General features: G+C 50.4%; 1 protein-coding gene across 1 annotated transcript in view; it reads left to right on the forward strand.

Moving 5' to 3' along the window:
- Nucleotides 1-23231, forward strand: part of Gck (glucokinase) — a 40366-nt gene extending 17135 nt beyond the window's left edge. Inside the window, exons 2-10 of the mRNA XM_036201141.1 lie at nt 13567-13729; nt 14161-14315; nt 15391-15510; nt 17195-17290; nt 17395-17494; nt 19751-19934; nt 21202-21357; nt 21734-21967; nt 22178-23231. Coding sequence (XP_036057034.1) covers nt 13567-13729; nt 14161-14315; nt 15391-15510; nt 17195-17290; nt 17395-17494; nt 19751-19934; nt 21202-21357; nt 21734-21967; nt 22178-22322 — 1353 coding nt within the window. The 3' untranslated portion in view covers nt 22323-23231. The remainder of the gene's footprint in view (nt 1-13566; nt 13730-14160; nt 14316-15390; nt 15511-17194; nt 17291-17394; nt 17495-19750; nt 19935-21201; nt 21358-21733; nt 21968-22177) is intronic.
- Nucleotides 23232-23701: the final 470 nt, after the last annotated feature.

Below are 23701 nucleotides of genomic sequence, written 5' to 3' on the forward strand. Positions count from 1 at the left end.
GGCACCAGGCATGCATGTGATGCACAGACATACATGCTATTAAAACACCCCTATACATAAAATAAAAATAAATAACTTTAAAAATCTGCCATTGAGCCCTTCAGTGATGTTTCCACATCAGTTATTATAACTTTGGGGTTTTTTTTTTGTTGTTGTTGTTGTTTTTTTGTTTTTGTTTTTGTTTTTGAGACAAGGTTTCTCGGTGTACTTTTGTTGCCTGTCCTGGAACTCACTCTGTAGACCAGGCTGGCCTTGAACTTGCAGAGATATGCCTGGCTTTGCCTCCCGAGTTCTGGAATTAAAGGGGTGAACCACTGATGCCCAGCCAAGTAATACTTTTAAGCTCCAAAATTTCTATTGAGTTCTTTTTTAATAACTTCAGTGCTTTATTATTATCTTTATCTGTTCATATAGGTCTCTCCTGATTTCCCCTAAATCTCCATCCACTAAGCATGTCTAAGACAGTTGACTGTCTGGTGTCTGAGCTCCCTGTCCAATAGTTTCTTCTGAATTATTATTTTTCACTATGATTCCTATTTCCTCACATACCATATTAGTTTGCCTTCTCTCAAGGCCCATAACTAATAGAATTAGTATGTGTCAAAGGAGGTTTATTAGAGTGGCTTACACCATATGGTCTGGGTAGTCTGACAACGACCATGGTCACACTGGAGAGGAGGAGAATCTGGTCACTACAAGTCATGAGTCTAGATGCCTCAGGCGTCCTGGACTGTGGATGAAGGCAAAGATGACTCCTGGAGAGCCTCGGTCTACAGTCCGAAGCCTGGGGAGGCTGGGCTCTGATATCAGTGAAGGAAAGTGACAGCAGCAGAGTACATGAGCTTGGCATCAGACAGAAACGACTCCGTTCCTTACCCGCACTCTGCCTGGTCTCCACCCCAGGCTCCGCACTCTGCCGGTGCCCGCCCCCACCCCGCACTCTGCCCGGTCTCCACCCCATGCCCTGCACTCTGCCCGGTCTCCATCCTATGCCCCACACTCTGTCCTGTCTCCACCCCTGGCACTCTGTCCTGTCCCCACCCCACGCCCCGCACTCTGCCCTGTCCCCACCACACGTCCTGTGGTGCTGGCTTCTAAATGTTGCCCTTGACAGCTTCCCCAGCCCTCCAGCCCCTCCTGCCGTCAGAGACAAGCAGACTGGCTACCACATTCCCTCATTTGCCCCCTAAAGCTGAAGCCTCCGCATCTGTTTCCCATGGAAGCTGCTCTGAGGTTGTTTCCAGGCCGTGTGTACTTGGACCTAGAATGCTCCCTCCACATCTAGTCAGGAAGAAGGAAGCCTTGAACATCTGTCATCCCAGCACCTGGGAGGTGGCGGCAGGAGGATCATGAGTTTGAGGACATAATGGGTATATAAGACCCTGTCTCAAAGGAGGAGGAGGAGCAAGAGGCTCAATCTGAACAATCTTGGAATCAGAATGGCCGGGGTATGACTCCCACTGAGTGCTTTCTAGCTGTGGCATCCTTGTAAACCCTTCACTCTCACAGACCTCAGTCTCCACAAGGCACACAAGCTGTAACCTGTGTCAAACTCTGCCATTGCATCCTACAAGATGGAGTCACTTAGCCAGGCGGTGGTGGCGCACACCTTTAATCCCAGCACTCGGGAGGCAGAGGCAGGTGGATCTCTGTGAGTTCGAGGCCAGCCTGGACTACAGAGGGAGTTCCAGGAAAGGCACAAAACTACACAGAGAAACCCTGTCTCGAAAAACCAAAAAAAAAAAAAAAAAAAAAAAAAGATGTAGTCGCTGATCTCAGATTAGCTGTGGCGTTTGTCAGGGTGTGCTCTGATGGCTCTTGGTCTACCTGCCTCTGGTTCTCCATCCCAGCATCCTAGTCACAAACCACTCCCCACTGCCTGACCCCTCCCACTCACCAGGCGGGTGGCCTGCCCCTTTACACCAAGGCTCAGCCAATGTCTGTAGTAAGCAAACACTTGCGACACTCACTGGCCTCCATACCCCATTGCATCAGTCGGCCTGTACCTGGCGCCTGGCTGGTACTGAGAGCAGCCAGAGAACAGGTCAGCTGGGGGATGGGCTGGTGTTGTGGGCTCCCTGGCATCCACTTTATTTCCCTCTGGCTAAGGGGCCTGGAAATTTGGCCAATTTAACTGTGAATCTGGGCCTTGGAGCCTTTGTACAAAAAAATAGTTAAGTGTGGTCTTTCCATTCTGTTCTACTTTTAAACCTAATTTAGAAACAACACACCAGCTGCCAGGCGGTGGTGGCACATGCCTTTAATCCCAGCACTCGGGAGGCAGAGGCAAGTGGATCTCTGTGAGTTTGAGGCCAGCCTGGTCTACAAAGCAAGTTTCAGGAAAGCTAGGACTGTTATACAGAGAAACCCTGTCTCATAAAATCAAAATAATGATGATGATGATAATAACAATAATAATAATAATAATATGCCAGCCATATGTAGTGGCTCCTACCTTTAATCCTGGCACTTGGGAGGCAGAGGCAGGTGGATTTCTGTGAGTTTGAGGCCAGCCTGGTCTAGTAGCAAGTTGCAGGCCAGCCAGAACTACATAGCAAGACACTGTCTCAAAATATAATTATAATAATAGATGACTATCAGTTAAGGGTACTTGTAAAGACCCAAATTTGATTCCAGTGATGGCTCATAACCATTAATAACTCTAGTTCCAAGGGGATAAGATACCTTCTTCTGGCCTCTGTGGGCAATGGGCATGTATGTGGTACACAGACATACATGTACGCAGAACTTCCATATATATAAAATAAGAATAAATAAATCTTTTTAAAAGTAAAAATAATATTCCATGTATAAATATTCATCACAGCAACTGTAGAAAGTACAGATATATATAAAACTACTCAGGCTGGAGAGATGGCTCAGTGGTTAAGAGCACTGGTTGCTCTTCCAGAGGACCCAGGTTCAATTCCCGGCACCCACATAGCAGCTTATGACTGTCTGTAACTCCAGTTTCAGAGGATCCAACACCCTCACACAGACACACATGCAGGCAAAATGAAATAAAAATAAAACTATTCATATTTATACCATTATGGTGGCCCATTTGTTGTATTTCTTCCCATGTGAATATCATCAACATCATCCACACATATCAATACATGTCATTAACAAACAGTAACAAAAGGAACAACCATTTGTCCCATATTAGAAATGTGCTGGCCAGGTAGTGTTGGTGCACGCCTTTAATCCCAGCACTTGGGAGGCAGAGCCAGGTAGATCTCTGTGAGTTCGAGGCCAGCCTGGGCTACAGAGTGAGATCTAGGACAGGCTCCAAAACTACACAGAGAAACCCTGTCTTGAAGAGAGAGAGAGAGAGAGAGAAAGAGAGAGAGAGAGAGAGAGAGAGAGAGAGAGAGAGAGAGAGAAAGGAAGGAAGGAAGGAAGGAAGGAAGGAAGGAAGGAAGGAAGGAAGGAAGGAAGAAAGAAAGATGCTGCTGTATTTAAAAACCACTTTCAAGACAAGCTGACCTTACTGTCCTACACGGTCTCTGTGGGTCCAGCAAGCAGTCTGCTTTCTGTTCTCTCTTGGGGTTTTAGTCAACGAGTGTCTGGGCAGCAGCATCAGGAAGCTTGACTGTGGCTGGTAGATCTGTTTCCAATATGGCAGATTAGCAGTTTCTTCACTTACTTTTCCCGGTGTCATGGGGACACTCAGCTTCCCACACAATGCTCCCACCGAAGACTTTCCTCAGAGGGAACAGATTGAGAGAGAAAAAGACAGGAGCCACAGTATCTTATGGCCTAGCCACCATCATTTCTGCAAGACCCTATCAATTACCCAGGCTAGACCTAAATACAGCACAGGGGATATATTTAAACTGTATAACAGAGACAGTGTCCAATGGAGAACTACAGGAAGGCGGCTGCCAATCCCTTTCAACAGAATGTCACTGGTGTCTTTGCATGCTGTATTGTTACTTTTTGCTGTGACAATACCTCCCAAGAAGCAACTTCAGAGCTGGACAGTGGTGGTGCACTGCTTTAATCTCAGGCCTCAGGAGGCAGAGGCAGGCAGGTCTCTACATATGCTAAGAGTGAAGGACCAACCCGAGAGCGGGAGAGTTGGCTCGGCAGTTAGGAGCACTCACTGGCTGTTCTAGCTTCCATTCCTAATACTCACACGGCAGCTCACAACCACCTTAACTCCAACCTCAGGAGATCCAGTGACCTCTTCTGGCCCTCTAATACTGTACACACACAGCACACCAATATGGATGCAGGCAAAACACCCATATATACACTAATTTTGAAAAAAAAAATAGATCAATCTTACTTTTTTCAAAAAGGAATTTTTTTTTTTTTTTTTTTGGTTTTTTGAGACAGGGTTTCTCTGTGTAGCTTTGCACCTTTCCTGGGACTCACTTGGTAGCCCAGGCTGACCTTGAACTCACAGAGATCCACCTGGCTCTGCCTCCCGAGTGCTGGGATTACAGGCATGAGCCACCACCGCCTGGCTCAAAAATATTTTTATTTTAAACATTTTAACTTATTATTATGTGTGTGTATGTGGGTGGGAGCCACACGTGCCTCGGCGCACTTGTGGAGGTCAGACAACATCTCCGTGGAGTTGGTTCTCTCCATCTTTTTTTCTTAATTATTTTATACTTATGGATGCTTTGCTTGCATGTATGTCTATGCACCATGTGTGTGCCTGGTTGCCCAGAGAGGCCAGAAGAAGGAACTAGAGTAACAGAGGTCGTGAGTTACCACATGGATGCTAGGAATTAACCTGGATCTTTTGGAAAAGCACCCAGTACTCTTAACTGCTAAGCCATCTCCCCAGCTCCTTCATCTTTACGTGGGTTCCAGAAACCAAACTCGTACCATCAGGCTTCCATGGCAAATACCTCACCTGCAGACTATCTCATCTGCTTTCAGCATGACCTGTTATGACTGTGTGTAGGTACTTAACAGTGCTGTGGCCCATTTCTGGGTATTAGAATGAATAAGTTCAAATATCAGTTACTACACTTGTCTGCCATTACCTTGAAGTAACTGAAAAAGAAAATCCAGCCATGCCTATGAACTGGCTTCTTGAACAAGAAGGCACAGGGGTGGGGAAGGGGATGGCTCAGTGGGTAGGATCACTTGCTGTACAGGTAAGAGAACCTCAGTTTGAATCCTCAGTACCCACATAAAAGCCAAGTGTGAGCGTATGTTACTGAAACACCAGAATTTGGAGGGCAGAGCCAGGCAGATTCCAGGAGCTCACTAGCCAGCCAGCTTAGCCAAAAGCATGAGCCTCCTGTTCAGTGTGAGACCCTGTCTCAAAAAAATAAGACGAGGGCTGGAGAGATGGCTCAGAGGTTAAGAACACTGGCTGTTCTTCCAGAGGTCCTGAGTTCAATTCCCAGCACCCATATGGTGGCTCACAACCATCTGTAATGAGATCTAGCTCCCTCTTCCGGCCTGCAGGGATACATGCAAACAGGACATTGTATACATAATAAATAAATAAATCTTTTAAAAAAAAGATGAGAAGTATTAGAAAAGATACCCAATGCCCTCCTCTGACCTCTTCTACATGGCAGTGCATAGGTACATGCAGGTACACACACACACACACATACACACACACACTCACATGAGAAAAAAGGAGGCATATTACCAACTAGGCCATAGAAAATGACTCATTCTGTCTGCTCACTTCTCTCACTCTATCAGAAGAAGATGAAGCTGGAGAGACGTCCTAAGTCATGGTTGCAAAGCTCTATTGTTTTCTCCAAATCCTAAGCAGACAAGGGGTTTGGGCAGCTTCTTATGTCCTATGCATCCATCATGAGATCTTGTCCCTTCTGTCTGGATCCCTCGTCTCTGGACAGGCCATCCAGTGACAGCTCTTGAATGTGGGAAGAAGTGCACTGTGTTACGCTACCCTTGCTTTGCACGGGGCTCAGGGACAAAATGGATTCACAGGAGGGTAGGTGTGAGTTGCTAGAACCTGGCACTGTGTGCTTAGCCAGCTAGGTCCCATTCTTCCTTCAAAGGTACCAGTGAATGGAAAGAGATCATCCCTTGGAATGGGTTCTGAAAGGTCGCTTCTTGCTCCTGTACAAGCAGTCTAGACAAGACTGAAAGTGGGTTGGTTTGTCTCTGGCTTTGCCTTGGTCCACACCCCGCCTCCCACTTCCCAGAGGCCAGAGCTTGAGGACTTGCCTCCTCCTCATCTGTGCTGTGGCTTGCCTCAGGAGATGGGAGCAAGAACCCCCGGCAGCTGCTCCTTGGCCTGGCACCCCAAATTCAGGCATGAGCATTCTCTCCCCATAGCAAAAGGGGCTCAGAGCCAGGGGTTGGGGGTCAGTGACTTGTCACATGAGGTCTGGTGAGGACAGCTTTGCTCTATTTTGGGAAAGGGATCAATCGTGTCAAGGGGTTACCATCCTGGCCAGTCGTGGGAGAACCTGGCATTCTGACAAGGCACCCTCTGTACCCTGACCTACTTGCCAATGGTGGCTAATTTTAGCAGGGCTTGGAGATGCCAGAAAGTGCAGAGTATGTTGGGGTCACTCTAGGCCAAGCCCAAGAGAAGGACAAGGGGTGTCTGAGCCTCATGGAGGAACTCAAAGCGAGCCTGTGTCCTGAGCATGGCTGTCACAAACCTAATGGCCTCCTCCATTCTGTTTCTTGCTGTTTGGGTTCAAGGAAGTTTACGAAGGGTCTACACCAGTAAAAAAAAAACTCTGAGTGAAGCATGTATTGTTTTACTTGGGAGACATGTCAGGGTGCCCCGACATGTCTTGTATTGCACAGGGGCCCCTCCCTCTCCCTCCCCTCCCATCCTAACCCCCATTCCAGACCCCATGGCCAAGCTCTATCCTTTTCACAGAAACCTGAATCCCTTCCTTTGCCCAGCTTCCCCTTCCCACCCAAGTTCCACGATGGAGTCCCAGACTGTGTAACATGCATAGCCAACCCTCCGTAGATGGAAACCCATGGGGATCCCCACTGCTCCTAGAGCAAGTTGGAAGCATCACTGGCACACACAGTTCCTCATCATACACATACCTGCTTCCCTTCAGCCCTTCAAGGCACCCATTACCGACTTCCTTAACGAGTCTGAGAGGTGGGGTGTGGATGGGCTGGCTCCAGCCACCTCGTCAACCTCTCAACAGCAATACCAAGCGGCGTTCAAAGAGCAGAGAAGCCTGCCTCGTAGCCCCATCCTTGTGGCCTTTGTTAAACCTGACCCCATATGGTCCTTTGGCCTGGCCTGACCTTGATCTTGTGGAAGTAGGCAGAGTATTTCAGCAGCCGCTCATCCGGCCCATTAGTGCAGAAGCCCTTGGCTGCCTGTCTCTTGCAACACTCAGCCAGCCAGCCAGCCCTCACCTGCAGCAGGTGGCCACAGGAGGCAGGAACACCTCTACTTCCCCAGCTACCTCCTGCTTGTCCTCTCAGAGAGATGGCGATGGATACCACCAGGAGTGGAGCCCAGTTGACTCTGGTAAGGGCCACTCACAGGCCAGAGGCCTGGAATCGAGAGGGGAACTCTGAGGCTAGCACCCTCAGGTTGGGGAGAGGGATTGACAGGCCATTGGAAGGGCAGATGCAGATCTGTAAGAGACCTGGATGTGGCCCTTCTTCCCTCCATACCCTCCTCGCCGATGCCACTATTGTCCATCTCTTGAGGAGTCCACAGGGGTTTGCTCCTGGGACAGCGGTGCCTAGACTGGGGGCTTTTCCAGGTGTTGCTTAGCTTGCAGGGATACTTCACGGCTGTACTTGCGAGACTGTGGGGCTCTGTTCCTCTGGAGTACGTGGACGGCTGACCTAGGTCATTCATTCCTGTGTATATAGCCAGTCATTCATTCCTGTGTATATAGCCAGTCATTCATTCCTGTGTATATAGCCACCACAGGGTCTGGGGAAAGAGAGGCCAGGCTGAGGCTGGACATGGGGGCGCTGAGACTATCTCTGGACCTTGGGTGCTGTAGCTTTTATTCACAGGCTTCTCTAGCCCTTGTCCAGATTCTCTGAGGTCCACAGTTCCATGGGGCCCCCTCTCCCAGTGCTAAGAAGGAGACCTCTTCATCTGATAAACACAACACTTGATGGTGTATTATTACTATTATGGTTTTCGAGACAGAGTTTCTCTGTGTTGCCCTGGCGTTCTTGGAAGTAGCTCTGTGGAGCAGGCTGGCCTTGAACTCACAGAGATTTGCCCGTCGCTGCCTCCCGAGTGTTGGGATTAAAGGTGTGTACCACTACTGCCCAGCGATGGTGACTTACTTTTACTGCACTCTAAGGTGGATTCTCCAAGTCTGCTCAGGGCGTCTGGCCCTGCCAGCTCCCTTCCTCCCACTCTCTGATCTGTGACCTCATCCACACTTGTGGCCTTAAGAAATCCCCACAGTGAGGGCTTTCAAGTGTGAATCTCCACTGTTTCCCTGAACTCTGTCCTCACACAGCCAGCCATAAACACTTGAGACAAATGTGTGTAGGCAGGTGACTGGCTCAGTTTCCCAGAGTGCTCAATTCCAATGGAGCCCTGCTCCAGCTGCTCAGGCTAGCCCATGTGATCCTCCCGATGTGTCTCTACCTAAAACCCCTGGGCCTCAAGCTGTGGGCAGATGTATATGTTCTCTAGACCTTGCCACCTCTTGTCCTGTGCTTACTGTCACTGTACCCTGAGTGTGGAGACAGCCTAATGCCCCCATTTCCACCCTGTCCCCCAAAGCCCCCACTCTGTAGCCAGGAGTCTCTAGGCTTCGCACAGTGGTGTGGGTCACTCCCTTCCGCCCTCTATGCAGCTTGCCCACTTTCCAGGGACTATCAGCAGCACCGTCTCCACCCACCCTGATACCTGCCTCCTCTCACCACCCGAACAGGCTCCGGCGCCATGTAACTCTTTTCCATGGCTCCCTATGAGCACTGGCCTCCCATGGCTGCTGTACTTGGGACAGATGTTCCCGGACAGACAGACGGTAAACATGCTCTCAGCCCCTCTCTAATATCCCACCCACCACACAGCACACTGCCCATAGCTGGCATCTGCTAAGGAGGCCTTCTAGTGCTCTCCAGGGGATCAGGAGGAGGGGAATCTTCCCACAAGAAAAGCCCTATGTTCGCTTGTGACCTTGAACCTTGGTTATGTGTCCTGTGACTTCTCAGACAAGGCCCACAAGAGAAGCTAGTGAGCTAACAGAGTCTCCCTGCAACATGAGACCCTTCTAAAGACATACACATTAGACTGTCTCACTGGACACCAGCCAAAACCAGGTCCCCAAATCATGTGGGAAGCAGCCCAATGGGTGGGTGTAGGCTCCGAGACTGGGCATCTGCTTACCACCTGCCTCTTCACTCCTAGCTCTGTGGGCTTGTGGGGAGGGTTTGGACAGTGTGTATTCGGTGTCCTAGGAGTGTCTTGGAATGATTCAGGAATGTGGGGGAGACCCAGGGATGGCCAGGGGGGGCCTGGCCTATAGCTCTTGCTCCTGTGTACAATCCATGGGGACCGCTAGGTAGACTTCATCAAGACATGATGCCCATTTTCCCCTCCTCTACCCACAGCCTAAAGAATTGTGAAGCCACTCCTGGTCAGACTCCCCCTGGGTAGTACACTGACCTGGTGCTGGAAGTGGGTATCCATCTGAGGAAGGGGCTTCCGTTTCCAGGGATGGGACTCACCTTTGGAAGACACTCTCCACAGCAAAAGCAGAGACCCTTAGCAGCTTCAGCTTAAGCACTTTCCAGAACCCACCCTCCAACCTGCACCACTAGGCTTAGGGAAGAGATATAGGGGTGTGTGAGAATGTTCTAGCCCCAGTGGTCTGGATGAGAATGAGAAGTAAGTACTGCCTTGTGCCTGGTTTGACCAAAGCTCAGACTGAGGGCTCTGTGGTCAGAGGACTTAAACCACTTCTACCACTGGGGGGCAGGCTCCCCACTTCCCTATAGCCTCAGTGAGAATGCAGACCCAGTTTGTTGGCAGTCTCAACTTCCTGTAAAAAGGATCTCGATTTTAAATAGATTTTTAAATGTTGGCAGATGCACAGGCCAGATGCCATTCTGTTTATGAGAATGGGGCTGGAATCTGCAGAAGGTTCCATCTCACTGCATCAATGCCAGAAAGCTCTATGTCCTTCTCCAGAAAGGATGCAGAGTGTGGCATGGGAGGGTAGGTGTCTTGGGTTATTTATCATGGCCTTGCTGGTGAATAGGGAGTATTAGGATGTGTTGGGGGAGGGGGTGTGGGAGTCTTCTTTCAGAGAAGAGGTTCTGGTGTAGTTCTTATGAAGTATTTACATGCTCTGTGTCCTCAAGTAGAAAGTCAAAATTAAGTTTTGATAGAGACAGTATTGGTCCTCTTGAAAAATGGCATCACTGTGGTTTCATTGGTGTCAGATCCTCGGAACACACACTCTGGCTTAGGAGCTACAGAGACTGGGTACCATCCAGTAACTTGGCTTTCCCAACATTTATAGGAAGGTAGTGAGACAGAGAGATTGAATAAAAAATCCCCCACTCCTGAGAGAAAGAAACAGCAGTAAACTTATGTCACATTCTCAAAGGGACACTCTGAGCTCGGGACAAGTTCTTATTAACTCCATAAAGCATGAACCACTTGTGGACCTCCTCAAAAATATAGTCCAGCCAGACACTAACCAGTCACCTTGGGCAGAGTCTTTGTCACTCAGCCTCTTCAGAGACCCAAGCCTGAAGTATTGCCTCATTTAGTAAAGAGTCTAGAACTGAAGGCAACCCTAACATTAAAACTAACCCTAACAATAATCCTAACCCTAACCAACCCTAACCTTAACCCTAACCAACCAGAACCATAACCCTAACGATAATCCTAACCCTAACCAACACTAAAAAACACTAACCCTAACCCTAACAAACCCTAACCCTAACGATAATCCTAACCCTAACAAAACATAACCCTAACCCTAACCAACCCTAGCCAACCCTAACCCTAACCCTAACTAACCCTAACCATAACCCTAACGATAATCCTAACCCTAACCAACCCTAACTCTAACCCTAACCAACCCTAACCCTAACCCTAACCAACCCTAGCCCTAACTCAACCTGGAATCCAGCCTCTAGTCACCAAGAGGAGCTACCTGGACAGAGAGGCAGGGATGGGGCCCAGCAGGGCCTGAGGTTGAACTTTTGTTAAGATCATTCCTACTTGTCTCTGATATAAAACCATGGGTATCTTATAATTGGGTCCCTTTGGTTGTTTTTTATTTGGTTTGGTTGGTTTTGTGACAGGGTTTCCTGCCTCTGTCTCCTGAGTCCTGGGACTAGAGGCATGTGCCATCACACCCAACCTGCTGCTAGGTCCCTTTGAACAGCTGGACCTCACGGGAGAAGATGAACATCTTACAGCTGCTAATTCTCAGTAAATCCTAAAGTCTAGGAAAGAGACAAAGGAAGCCAAGGCTGTTGCTTCGGAGAACATCCTGGGTTGCTGGATACAATGTGGATTGTTCCAGAGAGTGCTGAGTATGTCTCTAGAGGCCTGCTCTATGGGGCTGGGGGCAGAGGTGGCTGGCTACACTTTCCCCTCATTCTCAGCTGATGCTGGTGTCTGCTCAGAGCCTTTGTTCAAACCCTTGTCTTTGAACCCAGTCCTTTAAACTTCCCTGGGTTTAAACTCTATGTGGGGGCTTTTCTTCCCCTTAAGTGGTCATTAACCAATGCTCTATATCTCTCAGGAATGCTTTTGGTTGAAGGGAACCAAGATTCCCCATGGACTAAGTGACTGCTCCATAACCTGCATGTAGAGTTGGCTAGGTCTGACATCAGCCTCTCTTCTCTGCTGTGTGCCATAGGCTAACAGTCTTTTCCCTCTTGTCTCTGTACGGTTACAAGATGGCTGTGGCAATGCCAACCATCACATCCTTACACAGCTGTGTTCACAAACGAAGAGGCACTGAATTCCTCTCTCCCGCTAAAATCAGGCTTCCCTTCACTGCCATTGGTGAATTCAGTCATATGCCCGAGCGACAAGCAAAGGAGATAGAATTACTGTGCTCGGCTTAGTCTATCAGGGATTACTGTTCCACCCAGCCCCCTGAGCAAATCTGGGTAATGGAAGATGATATCCCTGCTGTAGTCCAAATTTCTCCAATGCACTGAGCTTACGTGCAAGACACAAAGAGAGAAAATTCTCATTTAAAAAATGGATCTGTAACTTTTATCAGAAGATCCCTCATTTTTCTTTTTGGTACAAATATCTTGGCAGGCTGGAGAGATGGCTCAGTGGTTAAGGGCACTGACTGCTCTTCCAGATGGACCTGGGTTCAATTCCCAGCACCCACATGGCAGCTCACAACTGTATGTAACTCCAGTTGCAGGGGATCTGACACCTTCACACCAATGCACATAAAATAAATTTAAATAAATTATTTTTAAAAAATTTTGCAATGACTTCTTACTACCCTGTGTACTAACATATGCATGAACACACACTGCTCTACAAAGTGAACAGCCACACAGCTGCCCACCCTGCAGGGTCCAGCTATCCTATGCCATCATGTGGAGGGTGAATCCCCCACCTTGGCCACCCACATGCAGGAATGGCAGTGTTGGTTCTGAGTGTCTTATACAAAGGTCTCCCATACCAATATTGAGAGTGTCCTCCCTCTGGGCTTAAAGCCAGCACACTGTGGATGGCCATGCTTTGCTAGCCAGACCCCTGTTTGGTACTAGGGATCACTCCAGCTACTCTAGTTTTGGCTACCCTATGCATACTGGCTCATTCATTCCATAAAGTTCTACAGTAGAAAAAAAAACTGGCTCTTTACACAGTAATGCCAGCTCCAGTCCCACCTCACCGAAGTCCCATTTAGAGCATTTTCCTCCCCTCATCCTGTGGTGATATATTGTGCACCCTAATAAATTTGCCTGAAGATCAGAGACACCTCTTACCTCTGGGACTCCTCAGCCTGATCAGCTTTCCTCAGCAGAAAGACTTTAGTTCCTGTCTCCTCATGTCTTATAGACCCTTCTCCACCCACCACATCATTTCCTGTCTCAACTTTCCTAGTGCTGGGGTTAAAGGCTTGTGACTCCCAAGTACTGTGATTGAAGTACTGTGTGCCACCTCTGCCTGGCTCTGTTTCTCTCCTAGATTGAGTCAATCTCATGTAGTCCCGAGTGGTTTTGAACTCACAGAGATCCAGACTGACCTCTGCCTCCCGAATGCTAAGATTAAAGGTGTGTGCCACCACTTCCTGGCCTCTATGTTTAATCTAGTGACTTGTTCTGTTCTCTGATCTTCAGGCAAATTTATTAGGGTGCACAATATATTCACCACATCATCCAGAATTTAGGGGCAATGGGAGGCATTTCAAGGCATTGTGCTGCAAAAATCCTGCTAAGAGCAAAGGCTACCCAGCTCCCTGCTGTTCACTCCCCGCAGAGCACCCAGGCTAATTGCTGAGGGGCTGGGCCTGGACTATTTGAAATAGACTATGGTAAATAGTCTGGCGTGTGGACCATCCTGCACCTAAGGTCAGAAGACAAAAGAGAGACTGTTGGTGTGTGGAGGCTCCTGGTGGCAACCACAGCTGCTCCCATGCCCTCCCTGTACAGGTAGAGCAGATCCTGGCAGAGTTCCAGCTGCGGGAGGAAGACCTGAAGAAGGTGATGAGGCGGATGCAGAAGGAGATGGACCGTGGCCTGAGGCTGGAGACCCATGAGGAGGCCAGTGTAAAGATGTTGCCCACCTACGTGCGTTCCACCCCAGAAGGCTCAGGTACCGCAGGGATCATCTGTCCCTAGACAGGACTCCCTAGGCAAATGATGGCATCCCCAAGTCACTTGATAGGTCTTTGTCCAGTTGCCTGAAGCCCTGGGGTGCTCAGGCCCAGCCTGGAGCTACCAAGCCTCAGGAGAACTGGCTTCTTTTTTTGTCTCTAAGGTTACTTGGGGAACCTCCTCCTTATCCAGAGTGTAGTCCGTTACCCTAGCTCTCTGTGAAGCTATCTGGGCTCCGCTGTCTCTATCTAAGGCAGGAGGTTCCCATTGATCTTCCCTAGTTCACCTTTGACCCTTCCACAGCTCTAGCGTTGTCCCACCCCCAGGGTCTAGGCTCGCTTCTCCTCATCCACAATGTCTGGGGGTCCCCCTACCTATTCTCCCTGTCAGATAGGCAATGGGGCTGAACATCTCTCCCTTTGCCTGCAGAAGTTGGAGACTTTCTCTCCTTAGACCTGGGAGGAACCAACTTCAGGGTGATGCTGGTGAAGGTGGGAGAGGGGGAGGCGGGGCAGTGGAGCGTGAAGACCAAACACCAGATGTACTCCATCCCCGAGGACGCCATGACCGGCACCGCAGAGATGGTGAGCGGCTTGAGGGGCTGGAACAGGAGGGCTAAGGGTCAAGGTCACCCAGGATCTCAGGAGAATTGGTCCTGATGGGAGGGTCCCGAGAACAGAAGTGATGGTGGGCCACTCGGCATCGGAGAGAGACCCAAGAAGGTGGCTCAGAGGTTTTAAGTGTCCCAATTCCAGTCATCTCAGAACAGGAAGGGGCTGAAGAGAGGTCAGCAGAGGAGAACCCAGCTTCTGTCCAGCTTCCTAGAGGGAAAGCAAAGCTTTAGGAGAGAGCAGCCAGAAGCCATGCTTGCCCAGTCTTCTTCAGTTCACAAAGCCCAACCTTGCCCACAGGCCACCACTAACCCGCCAACAGGTATATGCCAAGTGGCGTGCGTGGCGAGAGCCACATTGTCTGCCCAAGCAGCAGGGTCCCCTAAGCATGAGGAAGACTCAGACTGGGGACCTAGAAATAGAAGGAGTCACGGCCTAAACCAGAACCCCCAGCCATGCCCAGGGACAAGGTAGAACCCATAACCAGAGGGGCAGCTAGGCAAGAGGTTACCCATAGCCACTCAGCCTTCCCTCAGCACATCTCAGCCTGGGACCGGGTATGTTATGAGGCAGCTCCTTCATCCATCTGCAAAGCACTCAGCAGTGCCTAGTCACGTGAACCACTCCATTGGAAGGGACTGGGACCAGCCTTCAGCAGGGGTCCGGTGGCCAGGATACCTAGGAAACAGCACAAGAGACGGAAATCATAGTCGTGGCCAAGAATGTGTTTCCACCCAGAGCTTCACAGGACAGCCATCCAGGCTTGATGCCAATCAGTCCTCACTGGGCAAGGGAGCGAGGGGCTTAGAGGATCAGTCTGTCTTGTGCCACATTGCTCTGGGGACCACAGTCTGCAGGGTTCTCCATCTGGGGAGGTGCACAGACTTGAATCCTAATGAGAAGCAAACAGCAGACAGGTCCAGCATACAGTTGCAGCCTCTGGGGTCAGACGTCTTAACACCTCCAAGGAACACTTTGACACAGACCCTAGGGAGAGAGCTGCTGCTGTCCCAGCCCTGACCCAATGCCACTCTGGGTCAACTCCTAGCTCTTTGACTACATCTCCGAGTGCATCTCTGACTTCCTGGACAAACATCAGATGAAGCACAAGAAACTACCGCTGGGCTTCACCTTCTCCTTCCCTGTAAGGCACGAAGACATAGACAAGGTGAGCCAGGCGGAGGAGACGGGAGGGGGTGAATGGAAGCAGACACTGCCCCCACGGCCTTCAGTTGTGCCTCCCCAACCCAAGCTGTAAAAGAGCCCAAGCTTAGAGGGACTTCAGCTGTGGCCCTGTCACTTCCTGTCTGAAAAGCTTTGACACACAGACATAACATCAGCTGATTCTTACTATGTGGAAAAGCCTCTCAGGAGACGTGCTATGGTCACCCCACTACAGATAAAGAAGCAGATTAAGCAAGTTGCCTGCAGTGGGAGGTGAGCTGGCCTGGGGCCCCAGCTTACCACAGAGCAAGCACAAAGACAGCTCCCTGCTTCTGGCTGAGTCAGAAGTGGGAAGGGTCTGAGAATCTACCCCACTGGCAAGCTCACAAGTTACATCAGACATACACACCACACACACACACACACACACACACACACACACACACACACACACACACACACAAGATCTCTGCTTTAGTTTCCTTTATGGTTGCTGTGATTAAGTACTCTGACAAAAGTAACTTTGGGGAGAAAGGGCTTAATTTAGCTCACAGTTCCAGATTATAGTGTATTGTAGCAGGGGAGTCACAGAGTCATCTACAATCATAAATACAGAGAAAAGAATTCATGCTCGCTTGTGTTCAGCTTGCTTTTTCCATGCCTCTGCCTAGGGAATGGAGCCCCCCACAGGGGGCAAGTCTTCCCATGTCAATTAATGTAATCAAGATAACTAACTGTCCATAGGCCAACTTAATCTAAACAGCCCCTTACTGAGACTCCTTTCCCAGGTGATGCTACATTAAGTCAAGTTGAAAATCAAAACAAATCAATACAACCTCTGTGGCAGAGATAAAACCAGGTCATGTCCCAAGGGGCAAAAGCAGCAGCCAAACCCATATCTCTAGTAGTTTTCTAAGCCCCAAGCTCCACAGAGAAAGCCACATGTGATATCTTCATGTGCAGCAGGATTCACTGTAAGAAAGGAACCCCAATTGTAGGTGGGATTTTCCTGTCCCTACCACCTGCTCCCAAATAACCAGCAGCCACTTCACTAACTGATTCAGAAACTCAATAGAAATTATAAACGCTTGGCTGGTAGCTCAGGCCTGTTACTACCTACCTCTTACATTTAAATTAACCCGTATTTCTTACCTATGCTTTGCCATGTGGCTCATGGCTTGTCACCTCATTTTCTACACATCCTGGTTCCTCACCAGCTGCCTGGCATCTCCTCTGACTCTGCTCCTCTTCTTCCCAGAGTCCTCTGTGTCTGGCTGTCCCACCTACACTCCCTGCCTGGCTGGCTACCAGCCTGTCAGCTTTTATTAATCAATGAAAGTAATACATATTCACAATGTACAGAAGGATTATTCCATAGCACCCCATGTTATTCAGCACTGTCCTCCCAGGGACCTGCCTGTCCTACCTCTACTAGGGAATGATACCCCTAAGCTTTGCTGCTCAACATTCTTCCACTAGATGGTACAACTTAAAGATAGAGCATTCTCAAGGTCCTGGGTTTCTCTGAGTGTGTGTGTGTGTGTGTGTGTGTGTGTGTGTGTGTGTGTGTGTGTATTTTCCTCATATGTGAAGTAGGTAGGGGTGGGGGTGCCATGGACCTGTGACCTGGTTGGTTTAAGGCTGCAGATCCCTGCCACAGCAGCCATAATGCCTTCCTACCCCTACAGGGCATCCTCCTAAACTGGACCAAGGGCTTCAAGGCCTCTGGAGCAGAAGGGAACAACATCGTGGGACTGCTCCGAGATGCTATCAAGAGGAGAGGGGTGAGGACACCTTTGCCTGCCCCGAGGGGCTGTCCTGGGCCCCTACTCCTTCATACAGGGCCCTCTCCTCAGCTCCATTTCCGTCTTCTCTGAACTCTTGGCAGGACTTTGAGATGGATGTGGTGGCGATGGTAAATGACACAGTAGCCACAATGATTTCTTGCTACTATGAAGACCGCCAGTGCGAGGTCGGCATGATTGTGGGTAAGGGCTTGTTCCCCTGCAACCCTTCCCGGCTGCACCGGGCCTTAGCAGTCAATGCCAGAGCACTAACAGCTGAGTCAGTCTGGGGAGGCCTGGTCCCTGAGCCAGCTGGCTTTGGGGCTGTGGTGGTGCAGGAACTGTGTGTGGATGTTAGCAGCATCAGGGCATCAGGTGGCCTCCCAGCTGCACACCTGCCCTGCCTATCTGGATGTAATTAAACCACTTTATCTAGTAAATTGACCACACTGGACCAATCTGTCCAAGTGGAAGAGAATCAGCAGAAGTGACGTCATCCATGCTGCGAGTCGGCCCTGCCCCTTCCTGGCCCTGCCCCCGACAGAGATTCAGCACTGAATCTCTGAACTGCCAGACCCTAAACCCACTCCAGAGGGAAGGCAAGTCCAGAAACAGAAGCCACAGCTGTCCCTCCTAACCAGGGGTGGGAGCACGACACCAATTCTCTTCCCCCACATTGTCTCAGAAGTTCCTGTGGTCTTCTAAAGCAGTGAGTGTGTCAATCAAATCTGTGATCTGCTGTGCACCCAGGTGTAGGGATGTTTGTTTGGATTCTCTGGGCCCCGATTACCCAGAAAGCCCTGTGTTCTGGGCCCTTAAGAGTCAGATCTCCAATGCCAAGTGTTTGTATTCATAGGTTCTCATCTGTACTTATTCTTGTCCCCTAAGTAATATATGCTAAATAATATAGTCATACTATAAACATGCATTTTAAACACATTATAGGTGTACACACACACACACACACACACACACACACACACACACACACACACAGGGTCTCACTATGTAGCTCTGGCTGTCCTAGAACTCACTATGTAGACAAGGTCTTGAACTCACAGAGATCCTCCTGCCTCTGCCTCCCAAGTGCTGGGACTAAAGGTGTACACCACTACCTCCAGCTGTGTGCGTATATTTTTACACTCTAGCCCAGTGGTTCTCCACCTTCCTAATGCTGTGACTCTTTAATATAGTTCATGTTGTGGTGACCCCCAACCATAACATTATTTTCGTTGCTACTTTGTAACTATACTTTTGCTGCTGTTGTGGACGGCAATGTGATATTTCCAACGGTCTTAGGTGACTCCTGTTGCGACCCCAGGTTGAGAACCCCTGCCCTAGCCTGGCCCCACTGCATCCCCCTTCTCTTTACTGTTTTCAGTTCCTATCTTGCCTTTCTAGTGAAAAGTTCTCTCTCCAGATGTGTCTGGCTGTGCCTCCCTCTATACCCCCCAGCTGTGCGCTCCATAATTCCTCCTGGGGTTCCCAAGATACCTCACTTAACCCAGGCCAAGCTGCACCAACTCTGCCGGGGCACACCGCCTCCTGTGGTGTGATCCAAAAGTGATGAGTACCTTCTGGTGGCCCATCGCTCGTATCTACCCACAAACAGATGTGGTGTCTGCTCAGTATTCAACAGCATAGTCACGATAATTACCAAGATGGAAAACACTGGGAGAATTCACATCAAAATCTGGATTTCTAGAAGTCAGAATGTCACTGGCCCCAGACTCCTTTAGTGAGGACTTCCTTGCCAGATTGAGAGGTGAACAGTCTATACAGTCATGCTCCTCAAGAATCCACATTTTCACTCTGCACGAGGCAGGGCATGTGACAAAGTACAGCAGGCAGGTCCTGCCTGCCGTGGCCTCTGGACTCTTCCAAGGGCCTACACTATACCTTACTTATATTGAGAGTCCCCTAAAAGGGCTGAGGAGAGAGACTTAAAGATGTACCTACAAAGTCCTAGACAACAAGGGGCTGGGGAGATGGCTGAGCAGTTAAGAGCACTGGCTGCTCTTCCAGAGGACCTGGGTTCAATTCCCAGCACCCACATGATGGCTCACAACTGTCTGTAACTCTAGTTCCAGGGGATCTATACCCTCCTCTGGCTTCTATGGGCACCAGGCAGGCACGTGGTGCACAAACATACATATAGACAAAACACTTATATATATATATATATACATAAGAGATTTTTTAAATAAATAAATACATAAATAAATAAATGAATAAATAAATAAATAATAAAATGGCACCTCAAATCCATTTCCAGTTGTCAAACCACATTGGCACACCTTGTTTTTCTCCATTCCCCTGACGACCCAGGTAAAGAGTGGGGATGCCACCCTTGTTAGAGGACGGTCCCCAGACTGACCCATCTACCCTGCCTTACACAGCTGCTCCAGCCTTCCAGCTCCCACCCCCATTCTTATAGCTTTATGTGTCCCATCCCTGTAGGCACTGGCTGCAACGCCTGCTACATGGAGGAGATGCAGAACGTGGAGCTGGTAGAAGGGGATGAGGGACGCATGTGTGTCAACACTGAGTGGGGTGCCTTTGGGGACTCAGGCGAGCTGGATGAGTTCCTGCTGGAGTACGACCGAATGGTGGACGAGAGCTCAGCGAACCCCGGTCAGCAACTGTAAGGATGCTCCGCCCTCCTAGCCCACCCCTGGGGCTGCTCTTGCCTGGCACACCACAGCTGGTTCACAGCGCATAACAGCTGGTTTGTAAGAGCTCTGAGGAGAAGCAAATTGGTGGTCTCTCTGTGAGCTGGCTCTTTTCTTCAGCTCAGTCACAATCTGCTCCTGTGAGGTGTGGAGGTTCATGGTTAGTATAAAGTCCCACCTCTCTACCCTTCTAGGGAGCCTCCCGCCAGAGACAGCGCTGAAAGACCCGCTAGGTTTATCTGGTTTAAGCCAGAATCCCCCAAAGTACATACGTATGCCAGTCCCACAAAATGAATATTAGCATTTGGGGGATGTTGTACGTTGGCTGAACACATCTTGGGAACCAGCTGCACAGAGCTTGTCTTGAATCACGGCTTTGCCATGTGATGTGATGCACTCCTTTGATCTCAGCACTTGGGAGGCAGAGGCAGACGGATCTTTGTGTTCCAGGCCAGCCAGGGCTACATAGTGAGATCTAGTCTCAAAAGAAAGTAAATAAATAAATAAGACGAGCCAGGCTGTGATGGCACATGCCTTTAATCCCAGCACTCGGGAGGCAGAGTCAGGCGGATCTCTGTGAGTTTGAGGCCAGCCTGGTCTACAAAGCAAGTTCCAGGAAAGGCACCAAAACTATACAGAGAAACCCTGTCTCGAAACAAACAAAATAAATAAATAAATAATAAATAAGATGAGTTGTGCCTATTACAGGCTAGCCACCTACATGACACCATTCTCATGTTAACTGCTTAATGAGTTTCATCTCAGACCCTCACAGGCCTCTGTTAGGTCATTAATATCCTGTTGGATTTCAAGATGAAAATATGGAGGCTCACAGATTAGGCAAAAATATACCAGGCTGCCATGTGCCCTGCCTGGCACCAACCCTGTGAGCCAATAAGGATAGCATCCTGTGGAAGAACTAAAGTCCCAGGCTGTGTGCTCACACAAGGCCTGCCTGCCACCAGTAAGATTCCAAAGGACCACAGAGGCTCCTCAACTCTATGTCCCTCTCATATACCAGGCGAGCAGCAGGGTTAAAAATGTGCATGTTTGTAGGACCTCTGAAGCCTCTGTTTACAAATGTGGGGGCAGGGCAGGAGGGCAAGGGCCTTGGATAATGGCTTGGGTGTGGAAATGAGAAAGGAATCACAGTCCCCGGTGTGGTCACCTCCTAATCGGAATGGGACCGGTGGGGCTTTCCCGAGGGCCAGCTGGCATCACCGACTGTTCTGTACCCAGGTACGAGAAGCTCATTGGTGGAAAGTACATGGGCGAGCTGGTACGACTTGTATTGCTCAAGCTGGTGGACGAGAATCTTCTGTTCCACGGAGAAGCCTCGGAGCAGCTGCGCACTCGTGGCGCCTTCGAGACCCGTTTTGTGTCGCAGGTGGAGAGGTGCCTGGAGGGGACAGGACCAGGGGCGGGGTCCGGGAGGAGGGGGAATGGGTTGGGGACAGAGGTGGCCTCAGGGACACAGAGGAATGGACCAGGGTTCTAAGGGAAGCAGAGGCACAAGGTCAGGGGCACAAGGAGACGTGGAGCCAGGCCCACCCCCCACCCCACCACTCCGTGGCCTCTGATCCCTGGTCAAGCTGAGACCTGTCCGCTGACTCACACCCCGCTACCTAGAGCCACTGCCTCCACTCCATCCGTGCCACAGCCCTGTGGCACGGTCACCCTCACTATAGACAGAATGCAGTGCTGACCAAGCAACTGCGGGTCCCTTTCCTCCGGGACCTTCAGTGACTTCCCTTCTCCATCCTGCCCGCAGCGACTCAGGCGACCGCAAGCAGATCCACAACATCCTGAGCACTCTGGGGCTTCGGCCCTCGGTCACCGACTGCGACATTGTGCGCCGTGCCTGTGAGAGCGTGTCCACGCGCGCCGCCCACATGTGCTCAGCGGGACTCGCGGGGGTCATAAATCGCATGCGCGAAAGCCGTAGTGAAGATGTGATGCGCATCACGGTGGGCGTGGATGGCTCCGTGTACAAGCTGCACCCTAGGTCAGTTTTCACCTTAGCTGCCGCGTCCAATCTCTCCCTACTAAATGGAGGCCCAAAAGGGCGCGCGGCCCTCGGGTCCAGGCATCTGTGAGCCTTCCTGCCAGGCTCCCCTTAGGCCTGGATGCCGGAGAGCCCACGGTAAACGGATGGGTGGCAAGGGTGAGGTCTAAAGTGTGGGAGAAGTGACAGCCCTATTTTCCTCTTGTTCAGCTTCAAGGAGCGGTTCCACGCCAGTGTGCGCAGGCTGACACCCAACTGCGAAATCACCTTCATCGAATCGGAGGAGGGCAGCGGCCGGGGAGCAGCCCTGGTCTCCGCGGTGGCCTGCAAGAAGGCCTGCATGCTGGGCCAGTGAAATCCAGGCCACAAGGACAGGGACCTGAGCTCCATGGGGACTCTACACCCTACAGATGCTCCCAGCCCACCAGGGCAGGAGATCTATTCTGCTGCTACCCCTGGAAAATGGGGAGAGGCCTCTGCAAGCCGAGCAGGCCTTTCTGCAGAGTCAGTCATATGGGACAGCCCGAGGACTCTCAACCTGGGGCACGGGGCTGGGAAGAGGAAGAGGATCAGAGGCACCAAAGCCTTTCTTGTTACAATCAACTACAGAGAAAGGCGTTGCACACTCAGGACTTGCATTTTCACACTTCTTGCCTCTCACAGCTGTGGGCCTGGCCTCCCTGGTCTCCCAGGCGAGTGCCTCTGGACCTTGCAATGGTCTGGCTTCCCTGAGAACACACCCTGCGTTGTCGGGAGATAGCTGCAGCAGCTTGGTCAGACCAGACCTGGGCTCCCCGGAGAGCAAGGGCTGCTGCTCACCCAAGGCTGGCTGTTTTCTTGCCTGTGACCCAAGAGGCTGGGGAGCTATGGGAAACTTACTGTGCAGCTGCATGGAGGGGACTTTCCAGGCCACAAACACCCCAAAGAGATTGTTTCCTTCATATACCTCTACCCGAGTGACCTACGGTTCTGGGATGAACCCTCCTAGGAGCTGCCAGAGGATAGAGCCCCGGAGTTCCTGTCCTAAGGGGGCCAGCAAGGGGAAGCCTCCCTCTGCACTATCAGGAGCTCCTCCTCCTCCGAGCAGGATGGGGTCTTCACCACTCCTCCTGACCCAGGAGGAAAAGCAAGCCACCCTCAGTATCCCTCCAAGAGACTACCCAGGCCCCTCTCTCCCTCACCCTCCCCAAATACCATGCCACCCTCTCCATAGCAACCTGGGACTGTGGGGGAGTTTTTAATTAAATATTTTAAAATACTTAAATGTGGCCTGTCGTTTGTTCTTTGACCTCTGTGCATAAGGCCATACAAAGGAACATCACTGGTATACATAGGTACTCCCTAAACTTGGTTGTGTCTTGGAATTTGCTGTGCCTTCCAGACACTGTGCCCGGGGGAGTGTGAGAGGTAGGCTGTAGAAATGGGGATGAGGTGACATGGGACACTCCAGGCACTGAATTAGCCCTCTGATGGGCCCAGGCCCCTGGTTGCCCCTACAACATGTCAAAGATAGAGAGCAGGAAGGCCAGGCCTGATGCTGCTCTGGTTGGGAGTGGGGGCTGATTCAGCTGTAGGTTTGTCTCAGCGGCTGTCTGTCTCTCCTCAGAACCATGGAGGAAGCAGCAGTGAGTAAGAGCCAGGGCTGTGTGATGTCACACAGTTTCTAAGGTCCCTCCAGAGAACTCTGGTAGGTGAAGTCACTACAGGGCTTAATGCCTTTTTATACAGCATAAA

This window comes from Onychomys torridus, chromosome 10 (genome assembly GCF_903995425.1).
Source record: "Onychomys torridus chromosome 10, mOncTor1.1, whole genome shotgun sequence".
Classification (NCBI taxonomy): domain Eukaryota; kingdom Metazoa; phylum Chordata; class Mammalia; order Rodentia; family Cricetidae; genus Onychomys; species Onychomys torridus.